Here is a 16,509-nt window from a genome sequence, read left to right as displayed (position 1 = left end):
AATGTAGCAACCACCTACAGTTTTCGTATGTCGTAAATTTATTGTTATTCCTTTTAACAATGAAACAAAGAAAGCATTATTGATTGCAAACAATTATTAAGTAGCTATCTATCTAATTACGTATAAGTATATACTTATGCATAGCAAATATTTTTATTGCCTTATGAACGTGTTCTTTTTTTTATGAAACTTATTTCTACCTGTGTTTATTAGTGAGAACTGCTTAATGTATATGTGATTAAGCATCAAAAATGTTGTCAGAGGTTTTTGTTGTTATTTTGTGGAACTTTCGGTTGCTGATAACAGCAGTCATGATGGTCATCATCAGCTCATAGCCGGCAAACGAAAGGGACAGTGCTCTACGATTATCCGCGATGGACATAGAATTCACGTGGTGTTGTGTTATCACGGTAGCGAGCGAGCGAGACGCCGCGGGGAGGGTGAGGTCGATCTATCATTAGCGAGAAGGAGATGGATGTTTATAACTTTGGATTGCGGATCGCGGTAATCGGGGCGCGGAGGGTGGCCGGCGCGACAGCATCCTAGCATTTGCCGCGCAGTGTTCTCTGAACTAACCGTAGAGGCGCACGTCGGAAGAAGCGTCGGAAGCCTATCAACCGGCGCCACATCGCAAACTTAAATTCAAACTACGACTTCGTAAGAATCGAGCACTTATAAAAAAAATCCGACAGCCAAAATTGCGGTCGTAAAAAATTTCAATATTTATTATTATCGTCTTTATGGTCATAATTACTTTTTATTAGACTTTGATATCATTTTTACAACCGCTTTATCTACGCGATTGTTAAGTTAATGTTTATTTATTATAAATTATTATAAACACTTGTAAAGTCGATGCGAGTATGCCACTTAAAAAGTCGTAAAATAGACCCTGCTCTAGTGTGGTCTGAAGATTTTTACGGTGTCGTAAAAATAATCGTAAAATAATAAGTATAAACAAAACAAACATTTGAAATCGTAAAAAATACATAACAATAAAAGAGGCCGGCACCCGATCGGAAGTCAACGTCGTGTCGGATGGACAAATTTGTACCGAGTTTTATCGGCGAAATAAAAATATATTTTATCGCCGGTCGAGTGTGTAGTTAGCGGCTAATAAAAACGCCATATTCTTTTACGAGCGCCGAGGTTTAGCCGCCCGATAAAGAGGACTTTCGGTTTATGGCCCGTTTTAACAATCGTAAAAGACTCCAGACTCGCGCCACGTGCTTCGACGAACTTGTTTTTATAGGGTGATTTCATAGTCGATTTGATTGACAATCAATTAAAGATTATCACAATAAACATAAGCGGCTATCAAATATATTACTGTGACATTATTGTAGCATATTTTGAATATATTCCGACAGTTCGTGACATTACAGTGATGCTTTGAAGTTTCGCGAGTTTTCTTTTGGGATCATTTTCTCTGCACGTTCTCTTGGTCATCTCTTGAGATATCGGTGGTTTTGAATGTTGTTGTTTTATTTTGGAAATTCAGTGAACAAAACGGTCTTGGCGTTTTTTATTAACGATGGATCTTGACTTTATTTAATCTGTTTGAGGACTGTGAGACGGATTCTCTGTGAATAGCGAAGAGGACAGAAAGTGTTTGTTTTGAATTGATCTATTGAACTGTGATATAAATCGTCAAGATGAATTCATACTTCGAGCAGAGCGGTTTTTATGGGTCGCACCATCATCAGGCGGGGGCCGGAGACCAGGCCGCAGCGTACCGCTCATTTCCGTTAGGACTCGGAATGGGACCTTACGGAGCACAGCACGCCCTCCAGAGAGCTCCCCAGGATTCTCCATATGACGCATCAGTCGCTGCCGCTTGTAAATTGTATGCTTCAGAACCTCAGCCTCCAGCGTATAAACCAGATTGCTCAAAGGACGGTGGTCAGAACGGTTACGCGGAGAAAGGCTGGCCGACCGCTAGGCCTACAGCGTGCACCCCCGATGCGAGGTCAGCTTACGGAGCCCCCTTAGACCCCGCCTCGTCACCGACAGCCGCTGCAGGAGTAGCCCGTTCAGCAGCCTCCCTATCATCTTGGAACAACCAGTGCTCCCTTGGCGGAGGGGCCCAACCAGTCCCCACGCAGCTGCATCAGCAGACTGCCAACCACACCTTCTACCCTTGGATGGCGATAGCAGGTCAGATTATATTTTATTTGTTTAAATAATTGTTATATACTACCATGTAGACACTTTTATTAACAGTGTCCTCAACTATTTTTTGTTCTTCCTCTGTAACAGGTTTATTTACATTCCAAGAAGAAAATGGGTTTTCAAACTTACTACCTAAATGTCGAATTAACCTGAGTAGATACAGATAAGTCTCAATAGATTTCAAAATATTGAAAACTATCTATTGTGCTGCTAGACGCACCTGCTGTTCAGTGTTTTATTCAAAAGTCTAGTCTGAAAGTATAAGATCCTACCTGCTCATTAAAACATATTATATAAGTCGAACCAAGCACCTAATTATTTGCCAAATACTTCGGTAGTTGCATATCTAATAATTATCTTGTGCACATGAAACATTAAAAGAAACCAAGATAATTGAACCTATATGTAGGTAGGTATGTACTTTACTTACCTACCTACTTATTATTTAGGTGCTTTCATTAATATAATATTCTCTTCCTTAAATTCATTCGTGATACCAACTTATAAACCTAGAAACTTACCCTAAATTATATTTTATTTCCATATTAATTAAAATGTGTATGTACCTACCTGGTAGAATTTTTAAAACCACGTCCTAACAAGGACAAGTTAGGAGCTCTAATAAAATCACAGTGTCTATAAATTAAATGTTTTGCTTAATTACCTACCTATTTTTTTAAATTTTGCCATACCTATCTATGTACAGGAAGGTAAATACGTATTATTAATTAGGAAATATATAAAATTTATTATAATTAGAAGGTAGGTACCCATCGTGAAGCACAGGCTCAAATAGTTAGGAACCCTCCTTGGATATTGGGGTTGAATCAAATTTATATTATGTATTACCTACCTACTTATCAATGTAATTTTGAAACCAGCTTATATATTTACGCAATGGGTTGAGCAAATGACTTACAACATATCCTTGTACCTATGATTATGTCCATATGGGCCGTCTTGGAGTCGAAGTGTTGATTTACTTACGCTATCCATAAAAGTATCTAGGTAGGTTACATAATTTATTACACAGAGTTAATGGGTAGTAAAATGTATGTAAAACCCTAATTTAATTGTTAACTGTTGCTTATGCCTTAGATAATTCGTATATAATTAAATAATTACTATGGATTATAATTTTGTACCTATGTTGGGCATATTAAGTTTTTTACATTTTCCTACATCTTAACCCTGTCTTGACTTTAGGTGTTCTTATTACATAGGATCAGGACTTTATTATTATTTACTAAGGTCAATTAACAGAATCACAGAAGAAGTACTGACATAGTATTTTGTAAATATGTTTATCAGTAAACAGAGCACCTAGTGTGACCAGTTCTTTAGAAGATGACAAAATGACCTACCTACTTCTTGTTTCTAATTTCATCAATATTTCTAGAAAATATACCTACATAAGTATTAAATAAAAGTTCATATTATAATAGGTCCCTATACTACCCTACCTAATAATACCTACTTAAGTATAAATACTTGTTATTACTTTGTTATAAATAAAAATTAGCCATGTCGAACGTAAGAGAAAAGCTCTTGCAATTTGTATAGGATGTGTCTCATTGGAGTATATATTTATAAGATCTCTTGAATTTATAGAGTGAAGGAATACGTTATTTATTAGTGGAACCATAGTAGCAGAAATTAATTAATACGTAGTACCATAATAAACTAACCAAGCTAAATAATGTTTGAGCCTTTCACGGTTGTTGTTAGATTTTTGGGTTACCACAATCTATTACGTTAACCAAGCTAAACGTTGATCTACAAAACTGCACAAATATACCTAAGTACCTAGTACCTAACTATAAAAATTCACAATTAGAGTGCATCAGGTATTGCTTAGATTTCTGGATAACGTGGTGTTTAAATAAACTGAGCATCCGATGTTTTTCCTTTCTTTCGAATAGCCGAGCAAACACTCCTTCGGCGCAATAAATAATCTTTTCAATAAAAGCGACCGCTGCCAATTTGTGTAATTTTCCGATTGCCCGTACCGAGCGGGCAACGGTAAAAACCATTCAACCAAGAATAGGTAATCGATCGTGCGTTTCGAAACATCTGATCGTGCTCTGGCATTTGCTGTCTCCATACTTATCGAATACCTCGGTGGAAGCCACATTGTTTATCGATATCGTCTATGATAAATGCACCTAATGGCAAACTTTATGCATTCAGGTATAGATCAGTCGACATCTCCACGAAGCTAGGATAATTAGCTTTCATTGTATTTTCATTTGTATTATGTAAGCATGGCGTTTAATTCAAAACTCTGCTAATTTAGAACAGATCGATAATTTCACACAAGTTTTTAATTATTCGTCACATTATATAAGTATATTATGTACCTACTGGTACCTAGAGTCATTTTAAGAATGAAGACCCTCACCTATATCCGTGTGTCTTGTATATTTATTTGTCACAGCAATTAACCCATCGCCAGTATTGAAAATGTGCACAAATTATTTATTTAATTGCGAATAAGAAGTATCCTTAGAGGGCAAAATTTGCAGTAGGTACGTTGGTATAAACATTATAAACCAAATGATTTACATGTGCTATGGGCAAATTTAATATCAAATAATTACTTCATTTTTTATTTTGTTTTTAAGAAACTCCCATTGACCGCTTGGAGTAGCATGGTCAAAATGTTTAATTTTGCTCGAGGCTACGAGAAAAAAGAAGTTGAATAGGTACTAGGATGTGAGCTGTAATAAAATACATAGGTAACTAAATCTGATGTAAAATAATAGTGTTGAGATTCTAAGGGGAAAAAATAGTGCTCAGGAAAGATTCTCTTTTGATTGGTAAAATTTACATAAGTAGACAGGTACTGAGATAATTATTTAATTAGATATCAACGAATAGAGATACGATGAGTTAAATATCTACTACTTAATTGCTATCATTTATGTTATATGTAACGATAATAGAGATTATTTAAATTTGTATAATGCAGATAAGTATTAGAGAATGGTTTGAATAAAATGAAAGATCTAAGAAGTGTTTTTGTTGCGCAGTAATAACAAAGTTGACAGGTAAATTACTGTACTCACCCAGTCACCCACCAACCTAACAAGTATCTATGAATTATCGAAATATTAATCCAGACACGTTTTCATACTTCTTAGGTAACTACGTCCTAAGTATGTGGAAAATATTAAAATTTCATAGGTAGGTAATAAACTTTGTAAATACCAATGTGGATACCTAAGTAAAAATGGATGAATCGGAATTCAATACGCCATCGTGAGTGATGACACGTTGTCTCTACCTAAATATCATATTAGGAATTGCCACATTGAAATCAATATCAATCAATCAATCGCTTAATTTATCGATATTTCCGAGAATATAAATATGTTTAAACCCTAACCTTTCTCTCAAGATAAATCATTCATAGGTAACTAAATTATCACCTGCAAATACCTACATAAGTACCTAATAAGATATTTATTTACATATTTCTGAAGAGCACTAGGTAGGTACACACCGCAAATCAGGTTTATTTGTCAGTAAATAAATCATAATACAATATACCTCGGTACTGTGGTAGGAATTAAGCCACTGAACAGATAGCGAACAAGATGAGAACAGGTAGCAGATAAGGCAGTGAATACTGAATAGTCTTGAATAAGAATAACTATTACTTTTGCATAAGTACAAGTAAGTACATCTATCAAAGGTGCTTACACGGTTATGAAAAGGGTCCTACCAACAATCATTAGCAGTTTATTAGTACTAGAGGACGTAACCGACACATAAAAATTATTGCTGCCGCCGTACGTCTGCCTAGAGGTTGAAATCCAGAAGGTGATCGAAAGCAGTTTTAAATAAAAAAAATCTATGAAAGGGTGAACACGTACATAAATAGAAAAGTAGGATCTACCTACAATAATCGTAACCGTAGATATTTTTATTGCTATTTTGCACACTGACCGATAGGTACCTACATGCCTAATAACATTAGGAACATTGTCTGAATTATTAATAGATAAGTATACCTACTTATAGGTACCGACTGTAAATTAAATATAATAATAGGTATATGTAGGTATTAGTAATATTCAGGTTTACCATCGAACAGGTCTGACTAAAAATATTTGATGTTAGGTAGGTACATATACATTTTCATTACAGGTTAGGTGAGACTAGGGATCGTGAACGTTTTTCTACTTGTGTTTAAAAGAACATTATTTAAGAAAAAATATACCTAGTGTGTAGGATAATAAATTAAATAAAAACTAAAATAAAGGAAAAAAAGATAGGTATCATGTACCTAACATAACAATTTCCATTCATCTAAATAGTTATAAAAGTACTTACCTACATTTTCAAATAATGTTAGTTAGGTAGGTACTTACTTACGGCACTCTTGAAATTTTCTTTGAATGGTTTTATGTATAAATTAAGCCCACATTTTTGAAATTCAAATACCTATAAGTATACCTACTTCACAATATTTTCAACTGTTTTATCGTCTCTAACCTGATTCAATTGAGTATGTTTAGGTACCGAGCTACTTATATGTTACAATATAGCACAGATAGAAATTAGAGTGTCTTCACTATTATTTGAAAATGAAAAAAAACTCATGGAAAATGTTTTTTTAAGTAGGTATGTCTTATACCTACTTAGTATCTATAAGTAAGACATAAATAGATCTAGGAAAAGATATTTTAGGGATCTATTAAGTATCTAGTAATGATTCTTTAGTCCTTTTCAAAATTTTGTGTTATTAATAAAATGTTTCTATAAAACATATTTTACTGCACCGACCGTGCGGTGTTTTCCATAAATAATGTCAAGTTTCACTGGATAAACGTTTTTGGATACCTACTAAAAAACAAATTAACCTACTAAGGATAGTCCTAGTTGTTATTCTAAAGAATCTACAATATAAAGTCTTGCACAAAATGTTCGAACTTGGCCTCTCTCTGGGTTGCACAAAAATGATCTGCATACTCGAACATCTTTTTGGCTACGTGTTAAAACTGTGAACTAAGCTCCTCCCATTTAGTCGACAACAGCGCCTTCCGGCTTTTGCCTAAATCTTCTTGTTGGAGAGTACCTACTTCCTGACATTCATATCATAAAGTTCACCTTTCTCTGGGTTAGACATTAGGCTTTCAACCGTTATTGAATTGCTATTGTTCTATATTGAATATATTTATCTTTACAGATATGATATACCTACGGAAATAAGTATTACTACAATTCTTATATTCCATCGCTACTATTTATGTATCTAGGTAGTAGGTACCTACTAACATAATAAATTGATATAAGTAAGTAAGTAGATATTATATTTATTTTAAATAAGTATCTAAGTACCTAATAATGTCCTAAATATGACACTCAAGAAAGTGAAGGTATATATTTCGGAAGTCTTTGTTGGGCAGGTAGGCATATCAGATAGATATTATCTACATTTATCAACTTTTGATTTGTGTCTACCGACTAAATCGCTCTAACCGCGAACGTTATATCGTTATACCAGAAAATCACGTGGATCACATCTATGGTGATGTAGTAAGTACCTAGTGAATTTTTAGTAAGTAGGTACCTACCAAAAATACGTCAATCGCTGACTCGTTGCGTAATAACGGTGGTTGATCTATAATTATTTACGCCTTTATTTCATAATATTATTTTGAGTCATCCCATGTCCTCTGTAAATTGTTCTTTACCGACATTTTGCCGTATGACGTCTGTGCATGTGAACTCACGCATTAGCTACCACTACACTGAGTTTTTGCCTGTAGTTGTAATCTCAAAGTAAATTTAACGGTGTGTGTAGGTACCCGTGAAAGATTTTTTGTTAGAGCTGTGCGATGGTAAACGTAAATCTGAATCTAAATAAAATATTATATTTGAATATCCTGACAGGTACCTACTTATAAATACCTATAAATATATAACTATGTAGGTAGCTATCAACAAATAAATAAAAAGATTTTATATAGGTACCTACTTAATGACAAATAAGAAAATTATTATAAAAGTAAATATAACAATTATTTTTTTTGTAAATCAGTAGGTAAATACCGACATATTAGATATAATATGTCCTAAGTGTAATTAAATATTCAGATATGTAGGTTTGCAATGTATCTATGTGATTTTTTTTACGTTCAAAGTAGATAACTATCTACCTAAATCTATCTAATAAATTTGAAAATGAGTTTCCTAGGTTGTTAGTGAGTGTTTATTAAATGTTTCTCCATTATTCAGATACCCAGCAGATATACCTAGCAAGAAATATTTGATTTTAAAGAATTTGTAAAAACTGTAAAGATCTAATGCGTAACTTATAAAACAATTCTCACGCCGTGCACTTAGATCGAAATTTTGTAGCTGTGTCGATTGTAGTTGCAATTTGCGTGGAGCTGTTTTACTTAATTAGTCAATTCAGGAGCTGCATCTTATCAAGTATAAGTAATAAAAGTCAGCAACTAATAATTAGATCGGTATAGGTATCTACCTACCTAAATAAGATTAAATAAAAAAAAATTATAAGTTAATTTTATAACTTTGTAGGTAGGTACGTAGGTATTATGATTTCTCAGTGCTTCTAAAAATGTAAACGGTTCAATCAAGTTCAAGAAAGTTCAATCTGCTAGAGTATAGGTTTTATAACTTTGCACCTTTTTGCACCTTTTCTATACTGATAGGCCTCTTTGCCTGATTACCTCGCATAAAATTAGATCAAATGATATTCACTTGTACCTATTAATAGATATACGTATGTAGTAGGTAATACATAAACAGATAGAAAATATACTTACCTAAGTGTTTTTTAAAAATGTTTTTAGAAGAAGTATAAGTAAGTACATACGTTATTTTCATCCTAGAGCAGGAGTGCAAAGTTATGAAGCATATACATATGTATACTTACTCTAATATTGCTCACGTAGATAACTACTATTATTCTTGTAACATAGCGAAGTGTTAAGAAAGTAGAATATTATGTTTTACCGGTGCAACGGACATTAATTATGGTGTATTGATCTTGGTTGAGAATAATTTTGGTGTCGTCAAGTAAAATTTGCATAATGTGCATAGTGCAATAAAATTAATATATAGAACAAAAATAATTAATTATTTCCTAGTCATATAAAGCCGTGCAGTGCTCTTGCCCTTTTGAATGCCTCGGCGCCCATTCAAACGGAGGGCATGGAGTCACTGATCGACAATGCTTTTCATAAATTGGATATTAATAGCTTTACACGTTAACAAAATCCATTTATCAAAATATTTGTAAATAAATAAAAAATATATAAGTACCTATCTACTTACGTACAAACGACATAAATAAATAGATGTGTGACTTACCAAGCTTATCATATTTTAAAAATGTATTTTATAATCTTATTTTAGAAAAAGTACTTACTATTAGTTTCGTTTGTTTCATTTATGTAGAAAACTACCTAGGTACCTACCTAAGTAGGTCCTCCGTAATTCATTTTTAAAGATAAACCAATTCTGATAAATAAATCTGCTCCTAAATAGTTTTAGGCAGGTACCCACCTATTTACGATTTTACTAGTTAGAAATATTAGAATAGGCACATAATAATATATATGCCTAACACCTAGCTAAGTTGGCACCAATTTGTATAACTTTCTCAATGTTTCTTATTGGAACTTCTAATAAGAACACACACTGATTAACTTGAATTTCATCTAAATTCGTTGAAGGTTATCTCACAATATTTTATTATGTAGTACTTACTATATATTTTGTTTAATCATGTAAAATACCTAGATATTAAAAAGATATGTAGGTAGGTAGGTACGATATACCTATACCTATTTAATGAAATAATTTCTACAACATATGTGGACAGTGAAGTTAGGTATAAGGTACCTACCCCATGGCCCCCACAAGGGGGGCTGACAGGGCTCTAGCCTAGGAGGGCGGGTCGACCCGATAAATGAGATAACTACAAGTCACAAATTTGCTCTAATAATAAAAAAAGGTCTCCTGCCGCGCTATTTCACTTAAATGATGTTAATAATTTAAAATATTTGATTGTAGGATGCAATTTATTTTTAATTAAAATGGATGTAAGTACAGTAAAAACGAAACAATGATGCGGTTCGTCGATTGTATAATGTACGTATAATTGTTTCGTTTTTACTGTAAGTACCTAAATAATAGATATTATATATTAAAAATACAAAGAAATCGCTAAAAATACACTTCAATTTTACCGCGTACACCATTTTGGAAAACGCTACTGCAGCGCGTCACACTGCTTTTGCCCTTAGCAATAGGTAGGGGGGGACCAACCATCCTAGCCTGGCGGCCCGCTTCAGGATGTGGGGGCCATGACCTACCCACTTTTTTCTTGATAATATTATTATCCCTATACAATTCTTAAATACCTAATGGTAAACACTGGCTAGGTACCTACTTATTAAATACATAATAATTTATTATTATTTCTGCTTTTGGAAGAGCTATCAATTTATTTTGTCTCTTAGTAGGTAATCTCAATCGGTAGACTGAGAGCACATATTTTTTATTCCGTCTTATTATTTTAATAATATGTAGTTATGGTAATCAACTTAAAAATACGTAAGCTAAGGCATGGGGACGTAGGTACCTGTTGGAAGTAGTGATTTTGTCTGTGGGCCATGATGTTACAGAGGCAGGCAAGCAAAGCTTTAGTAAAAATGTCCAGCCTCCTGAGACGCAACGCGCTCGTGTACCATTAGTGTCTAGGTAGGTACCTACATCTCATTCAACGAACCAACTTTGCCATGGTTAGTCTACCATGATAGTACCTTCTTACAAGACAAAACGTGCTAACCAAATTCTAGATCACTGCTTATTATTCACTTTTAATTTTGTATTATAACTTATAACTTGACTGTGGCCTTGTAGGTATTGATCAATATTGATCAATTGAAAGTAGACAGATGCATCAGAGTAACAGACTTCTAAAAAAATTAAATTTCGTACGTTCCTATACATGCATATATCCACATAGCTAGAAAAAAATCATGGTAGGTATATAAGTAGGTACCTACCTACTTAAATACATCTGTAAATATGTGGGTCGGTATCTTAGAAACGCGGTACTTAGATAACTTAGGTACATAAAGAGGATTAAAAATTATGAATCTAGACTCTAGAGGTATCTAAATACAATGAGGTATCGCATTATACCTATTTCTATTAAGAGAAGAACCTATTTTCATTATTGAAATAAATACCTATCTAATTATCATAGATTATAGAACATTGTTAGTGGGGCCAGGTTATCGGCCCCACCAAACTACAGCCGCTTCGTACCACACTCAGTCTTAATCGAACGTAGGACAGGTTCCTACTTTTGATTGTTAAGCATCAATATATTTTATGGCTGGGAATGTCTCAATTTTCAATATACCTAGTACCTACCTATTTATAAATTAATATTTGGAAAATATTGGCTTACGTTTATATACCTGTTGTCAATGCTAGACACCTGGGCTCCTGGGCTCCCTCCAGTTACCAATGTACAACAAAAAATATGTCAGTTTATGTGTAGGTACCTAGGTACTTATATTGTTTCAAGGTATTGATGTCTGTTTAATTGAAAAGAAGCTCAACTCTGTTTGAACTTCCGCTCTATATAAATAAGACACAAATCTTTTAAGACGGTTTATAGGATTAAAATGCTAATTAATTTTAGATCGGCCTGAAGATTGTTATTTTGCTGGCGGTATTCAAACGCAAAGAAAAAGCAATGCAATTAAAATTCCAATGAATGTTCTAATATTTCAACAAAGCTACTGTTTATAATATAATTAATTCAACAATATGTACCTACCTACCCATCTCTTTGTATTAGATAGGTATATAGGTGTCTACCCAGTACCTACCTACCCACTGATTTATTACCTACCATTACATATTCAATTATTGAACACTTTGGTTTCCGCATTAGGTACATTATTACTATTTTATGTATTGTGTACCTACGTAACTTATGTACCTACCTACCTACACATATTTTAATATGCATAGTTATTTTCATTTTTTTTAAATTGTCCCTAGATAAGAAGGTAGGTACTTACTTACTTATCTATCCACCTTTTACTTACTTCGATCATACTTTTACTTTACTTACTTCATCAGGGCAATCTAAAGAGTTTGGCGGAGCAGTACTCTCACCAATCGTATTTTTCACTAACCGGAATAATTCTACTTGTTGGTCTTCAATTTGACCGGGTAAATTTTACTAATCACTATCTATAAAACCTAGAATATCAGTTATAAAGGAAACCTGTTGGATTCTAATAAGAATTGTATGGCAAGGCGTAGGTATTCCAAAAGTGTGGCAATGTAGTGAACCAAATGGGCCATTGTGGAGCCACCTGTCCCGTTTACCCTTATGGTGAGTCCCTCAAAATAAGCGGCGAGAGCCTGCCAATCCTTTGCATTGTTAGTTTTTTTGTTGTTGTAAAGTATCTAAAAAAAACGTGTTTAGAAATTGTGCTTATCCTACTTGACGATAGATATCACTGAATACTAAAATATTTTATAACATTTTTTTTGGTCTTTCGAAAACAAAATTGTGTTCAACTCTGAATTACCTAAATGTGTGTAAATATTAATTTAATTTTTATGGATTATGATAAATCTTTCCAATATGTAGTGTTCTACAGTGTACCCACCTATTGCTAAAATACCTAATAGGTACCTACCTACATAATAATATGCTGATTATGCTAGATTTTTTATTTCCTATTTATGTTTTCTGTGTTGTTATATTTGACCCCAAGGTCCCATGCAACTATTTAAGTGTACGCACCTACCTTTTTCCATATATAGTTTAAATCACACATAGGTGAATAAATTGAATGAGATTTATATTTCCCTACTCGAGAAGGTATTATATAGCTACCTACCTATTTATTATCTAATTTGACAAGGTAATAAATATTGAATAATAAACTATACTTAAATACCTACATATAAACATTTGAAAAATTAAAACGTACGTAACCATATATGGTCAGATATTGATATGAAGCTTTGGTTTATTATCTACTATTGGTACCTACCTACTATTATAATATATAGTTTCGTTATACTTACATTCATATTTTTAGATAGCCTATAATCTACATAGGTACATACCTACGTCATAAAATCAATTAGGAATAGGTAGGTACATGTGATAAATATGAATAAGTATTATTTAGAATATGAATATAGTTGATAAAATGGCAGCGCGATTGTACCATTACGAATAGGAATCTGTGCTGATTAACAAATGAACCGGCAAATAACGTAGGTAATGTCGTGTAATCGGGACTGACTAGGAGAGGCAGGTTAAAAATTCGCTGTTAGGGTTAGCGATTTGTAAAATAAGGAATAAGGACGGCTGGTTTAGGAATCATTTTAAGTAATGAAATAATAATAATATAATTTAACGCCATAGAACCTTAATACTCGTACCATAAACTTTGAATCGAATTAATAGATCGATGTGATCGATCGATGTCCAATTAATAAGAAATAGAGAAACATGTTCTAAAATTAATTATCATAGAAAGCAACCCCTTTCTTCTCTGCATGTTTAGGTAGGTAGGTACGTGTCGCGTTTGAGTCCTGTATGTAGGTAGGTACCTACATTAAGCGGAACCCCGATTTGACCTGCCCGAAATTCACGTTTTCCTGCTATTTGCGTGTATTTTTTGTGGTCTTGTTTAAATTTATTAAATATATTTAATTCCTGTGCTTACGTTGTTATTTCCCGCAATTTATATCTAAAATATTGAAAATTCATTTCAAATTAGGTACCTACCTACATAGATACCTAGGTACTTGCTTGAGTATTCAAATTAAAAATCAATTAAAAAATCAACGTGTTCATTCTATTGAAATACTTCATGTCAAGATAATGGTTACAACCTTAGACTATAGATACATCTAGACGCCACCCGTTGCATTGCTAAATGAAGCCGCGTGCCTTGCGTTTGGTTTGTGGGCGAGCGAACGCATTCGTCTACAAATGTTCGAGACCATAGACCATTTCGCTAGTGCTCGCCCAAAGTGCTCGCACTAGACGCTCAGAATTAAAATATAATTTTCTATTTTTTTTACGTTATATAGTATTTTTAAGCGGTCAAAATGCAACCATTAGATAAAAATATCCATAATTTAAGTTATTTTAAAGAAACACTAGGTCACTGATATTAAAATATATAATAACATACAAATAAATTATCACGAACATGTATCAACTTACCTATGAAACGAAATACCATCTTCTTGCTTATCAGTACGGCTACCACATTTTAAGACAACACACAGAACCATCTTTTCTACTTAAATAACTAAAAATACTTTACCACTGACTTTATGTTTTAACACAAAAAATATCAATTTTAGCAACACGAGCTCGCAAGTTATCGACGCTATGTGAAGCGTTTCGCCCCAATTTGATGGCGATACTTTTGGAAACTAGCTAACACATATGTAGACCTTTTATCTTACTCTAGCGCGTGTTGCAGAGATTGTAAGGGTGCCGAATACTTTCTCATTCGCACTCATGCATCGTTTTTGTTCAGGCCTTGGTTACAACACACGATTGTACATAATATCGTCACTGTTCTGGCAGAAGACACTAATTATTCTAAAAAATGATATATTGAGTTAGTTATAACAGTCTTTATTTTAACGTCATCCCTTTTACGATTACTTAATAAACTCACATGATAGACCATTTCAAACATTTTAACAACTTCAAAGTCAAATTACTTAAAACTAGTATTCTCCAGTAAGTGTGTTCTGCCAGAACAGAGACGATATTACCTATAGCTTATTGTTTTTTATTGTTTACACTTTACAGCTTATACCCATTCAAATAATGTCTCACCACAGACAATCATTACCGGCTCCAGAGAAAAGTAACATTCTCAAAAAGGTGAAAAAAACATTATGACATACCTAATAAGTAAATATGTTCCAAACCGTATTATATGATTTTTAATAAAAAAAAATATTTAAAAAAAATCATTTAGTATCTACCTACCTATAAATTAGTAAGTATAAAATTACGTTTTCCCTTATATTAATTCACCAAAAACATAAAATCAGGGTTTCAGTGAATTATATTTGATAAGTATTAGTGACGAAAACTCCTAACTAGGCGATTTCCCCATGGGCGTACCAAGGTGTTCTAGCAACCAACCTTGTAACAAAATGCGCCCCTTAACAAATACAAAACTTATTATTACCTCTTCACACTTGTATCTATAAAGATTCCGTTCACCTGTGTGTCAGGTAGGTGAGTAGGTTCTGACAGTTTTAAATAATACCTACGCATGAAATAACAAATAATACGTACTTATGTAGGTAGGTACGAGCCCAAAAAAAATTTTTTTTTGTTAGTACAAAAGTCATAGAACTTTTTATTATTTTTCTTGCTATATTTAGTAAGAATTTTCAACATAAGTAAAGTACCTATAGGTAATAACCAGACCAAGAAAAATGCTAACTAATCAAATAATAATCGAAAATTGTTTCAAATATCCTTATTGCTAATGAGAGTAAATAGTCTAGAATACCACGAAAGATAGTAGGTACCAACTTACTTTCTAGTCTTGTATCAATAAAGAGCCCATTTTTTTGATACTGCCTCGGGCACTAAAACACCTTGTTCCGCCCCTGGTAGGTATTCTTCTGATAGTTTTTAATTAAAATTAATTTTCTACCTCAATCTAGTGTAGAAATACCCATAAGTAGTTATCCGTACCTATATCCTAAATTTAAGACCGGTACCTACGAAGGTACATTTATAATAAATTTTGTAGACTGTAGGTGACATGCATTTAGGGATTTCAATACCGGTATTTCGATATTTCTTATTGAATACCGGTATTCGTCGAAACAGATTATAGGAAAATATGAGATACCGCTCAATAATTAGGTATACCTAGTTATTAAAATTTATTTCAAACCATACTTTATAGCAACCTAAAGTACCTACGTACCTACATTTATTATGTTCACCTTTAGATATACATATGAATAGATAAGTGGTTATTACGTGAAATTTAACTGTGGCCGCACAATTGACATTGACAGTTATATGGAAACGTCTGGTGGCCGCACCAAAATTCACTTTTGTTGCGATTGAAAAAATGAAAGCTTAACAAATACGTAAAATTGTAGGTAAACTGGCAGAAATTTCGTTAAGTCAAACGTACTATTTCACACAAGAACACATTATGAATCATTTGAACGTGGAAAGAAAATTAAGATAAGTCATGTGTATTCAACCAATTTCATAATTTTTGAAATATTATTCTGTAAAGCGCT

The 16,509-nt window shown here is 33.3% G+C and overlaps 1 protein-coding gene across 1 annotated transcript in view; it reads left to right on the top strand.

Moving 5' to 3' along the window:
• Positions 1-558: 558 nt before the first annotated feature.
• Ubx (Ultrabithorax) overlaps positions 559-16,509 on the top strand; it is a 340,195-nt gene continuing 324,244 nt past the window's right edge. The window contains exon 1 of the mRNA XM_085945197.1: positions 559-2,157. Within this exon, the coding sequence (XP_085801323.1) occupies positions 1,656-2,157 (502 nt within the window). The 5' untranslated portion in view covers positions 559-1,655. The remainder of the gene's footprint in view (positions 2,158-16,509) is intronic.

Source organism: Rhyacophila brunnea, unplaced genomic scaffold (genome assembly GCF_057557595.1).
Source record: "Rhyacophila brunnea isolate RB1 unplaced genomic scaffold, BYU_Rbru_1.0 scaffold_18, whole genome shotgun sequence".
NCBI lineage: Eukaryota > Metazoa > Arthropoda > Insecta > Trichoptera > Rhyacophilidae > Rhyacophila > Rhyacophila brunnea.
The sequence above is the reverse complement of the archived record's forward strand: the minus strand, read 5'-3'. Positions and strand labels throughout refer to the sequence as shown.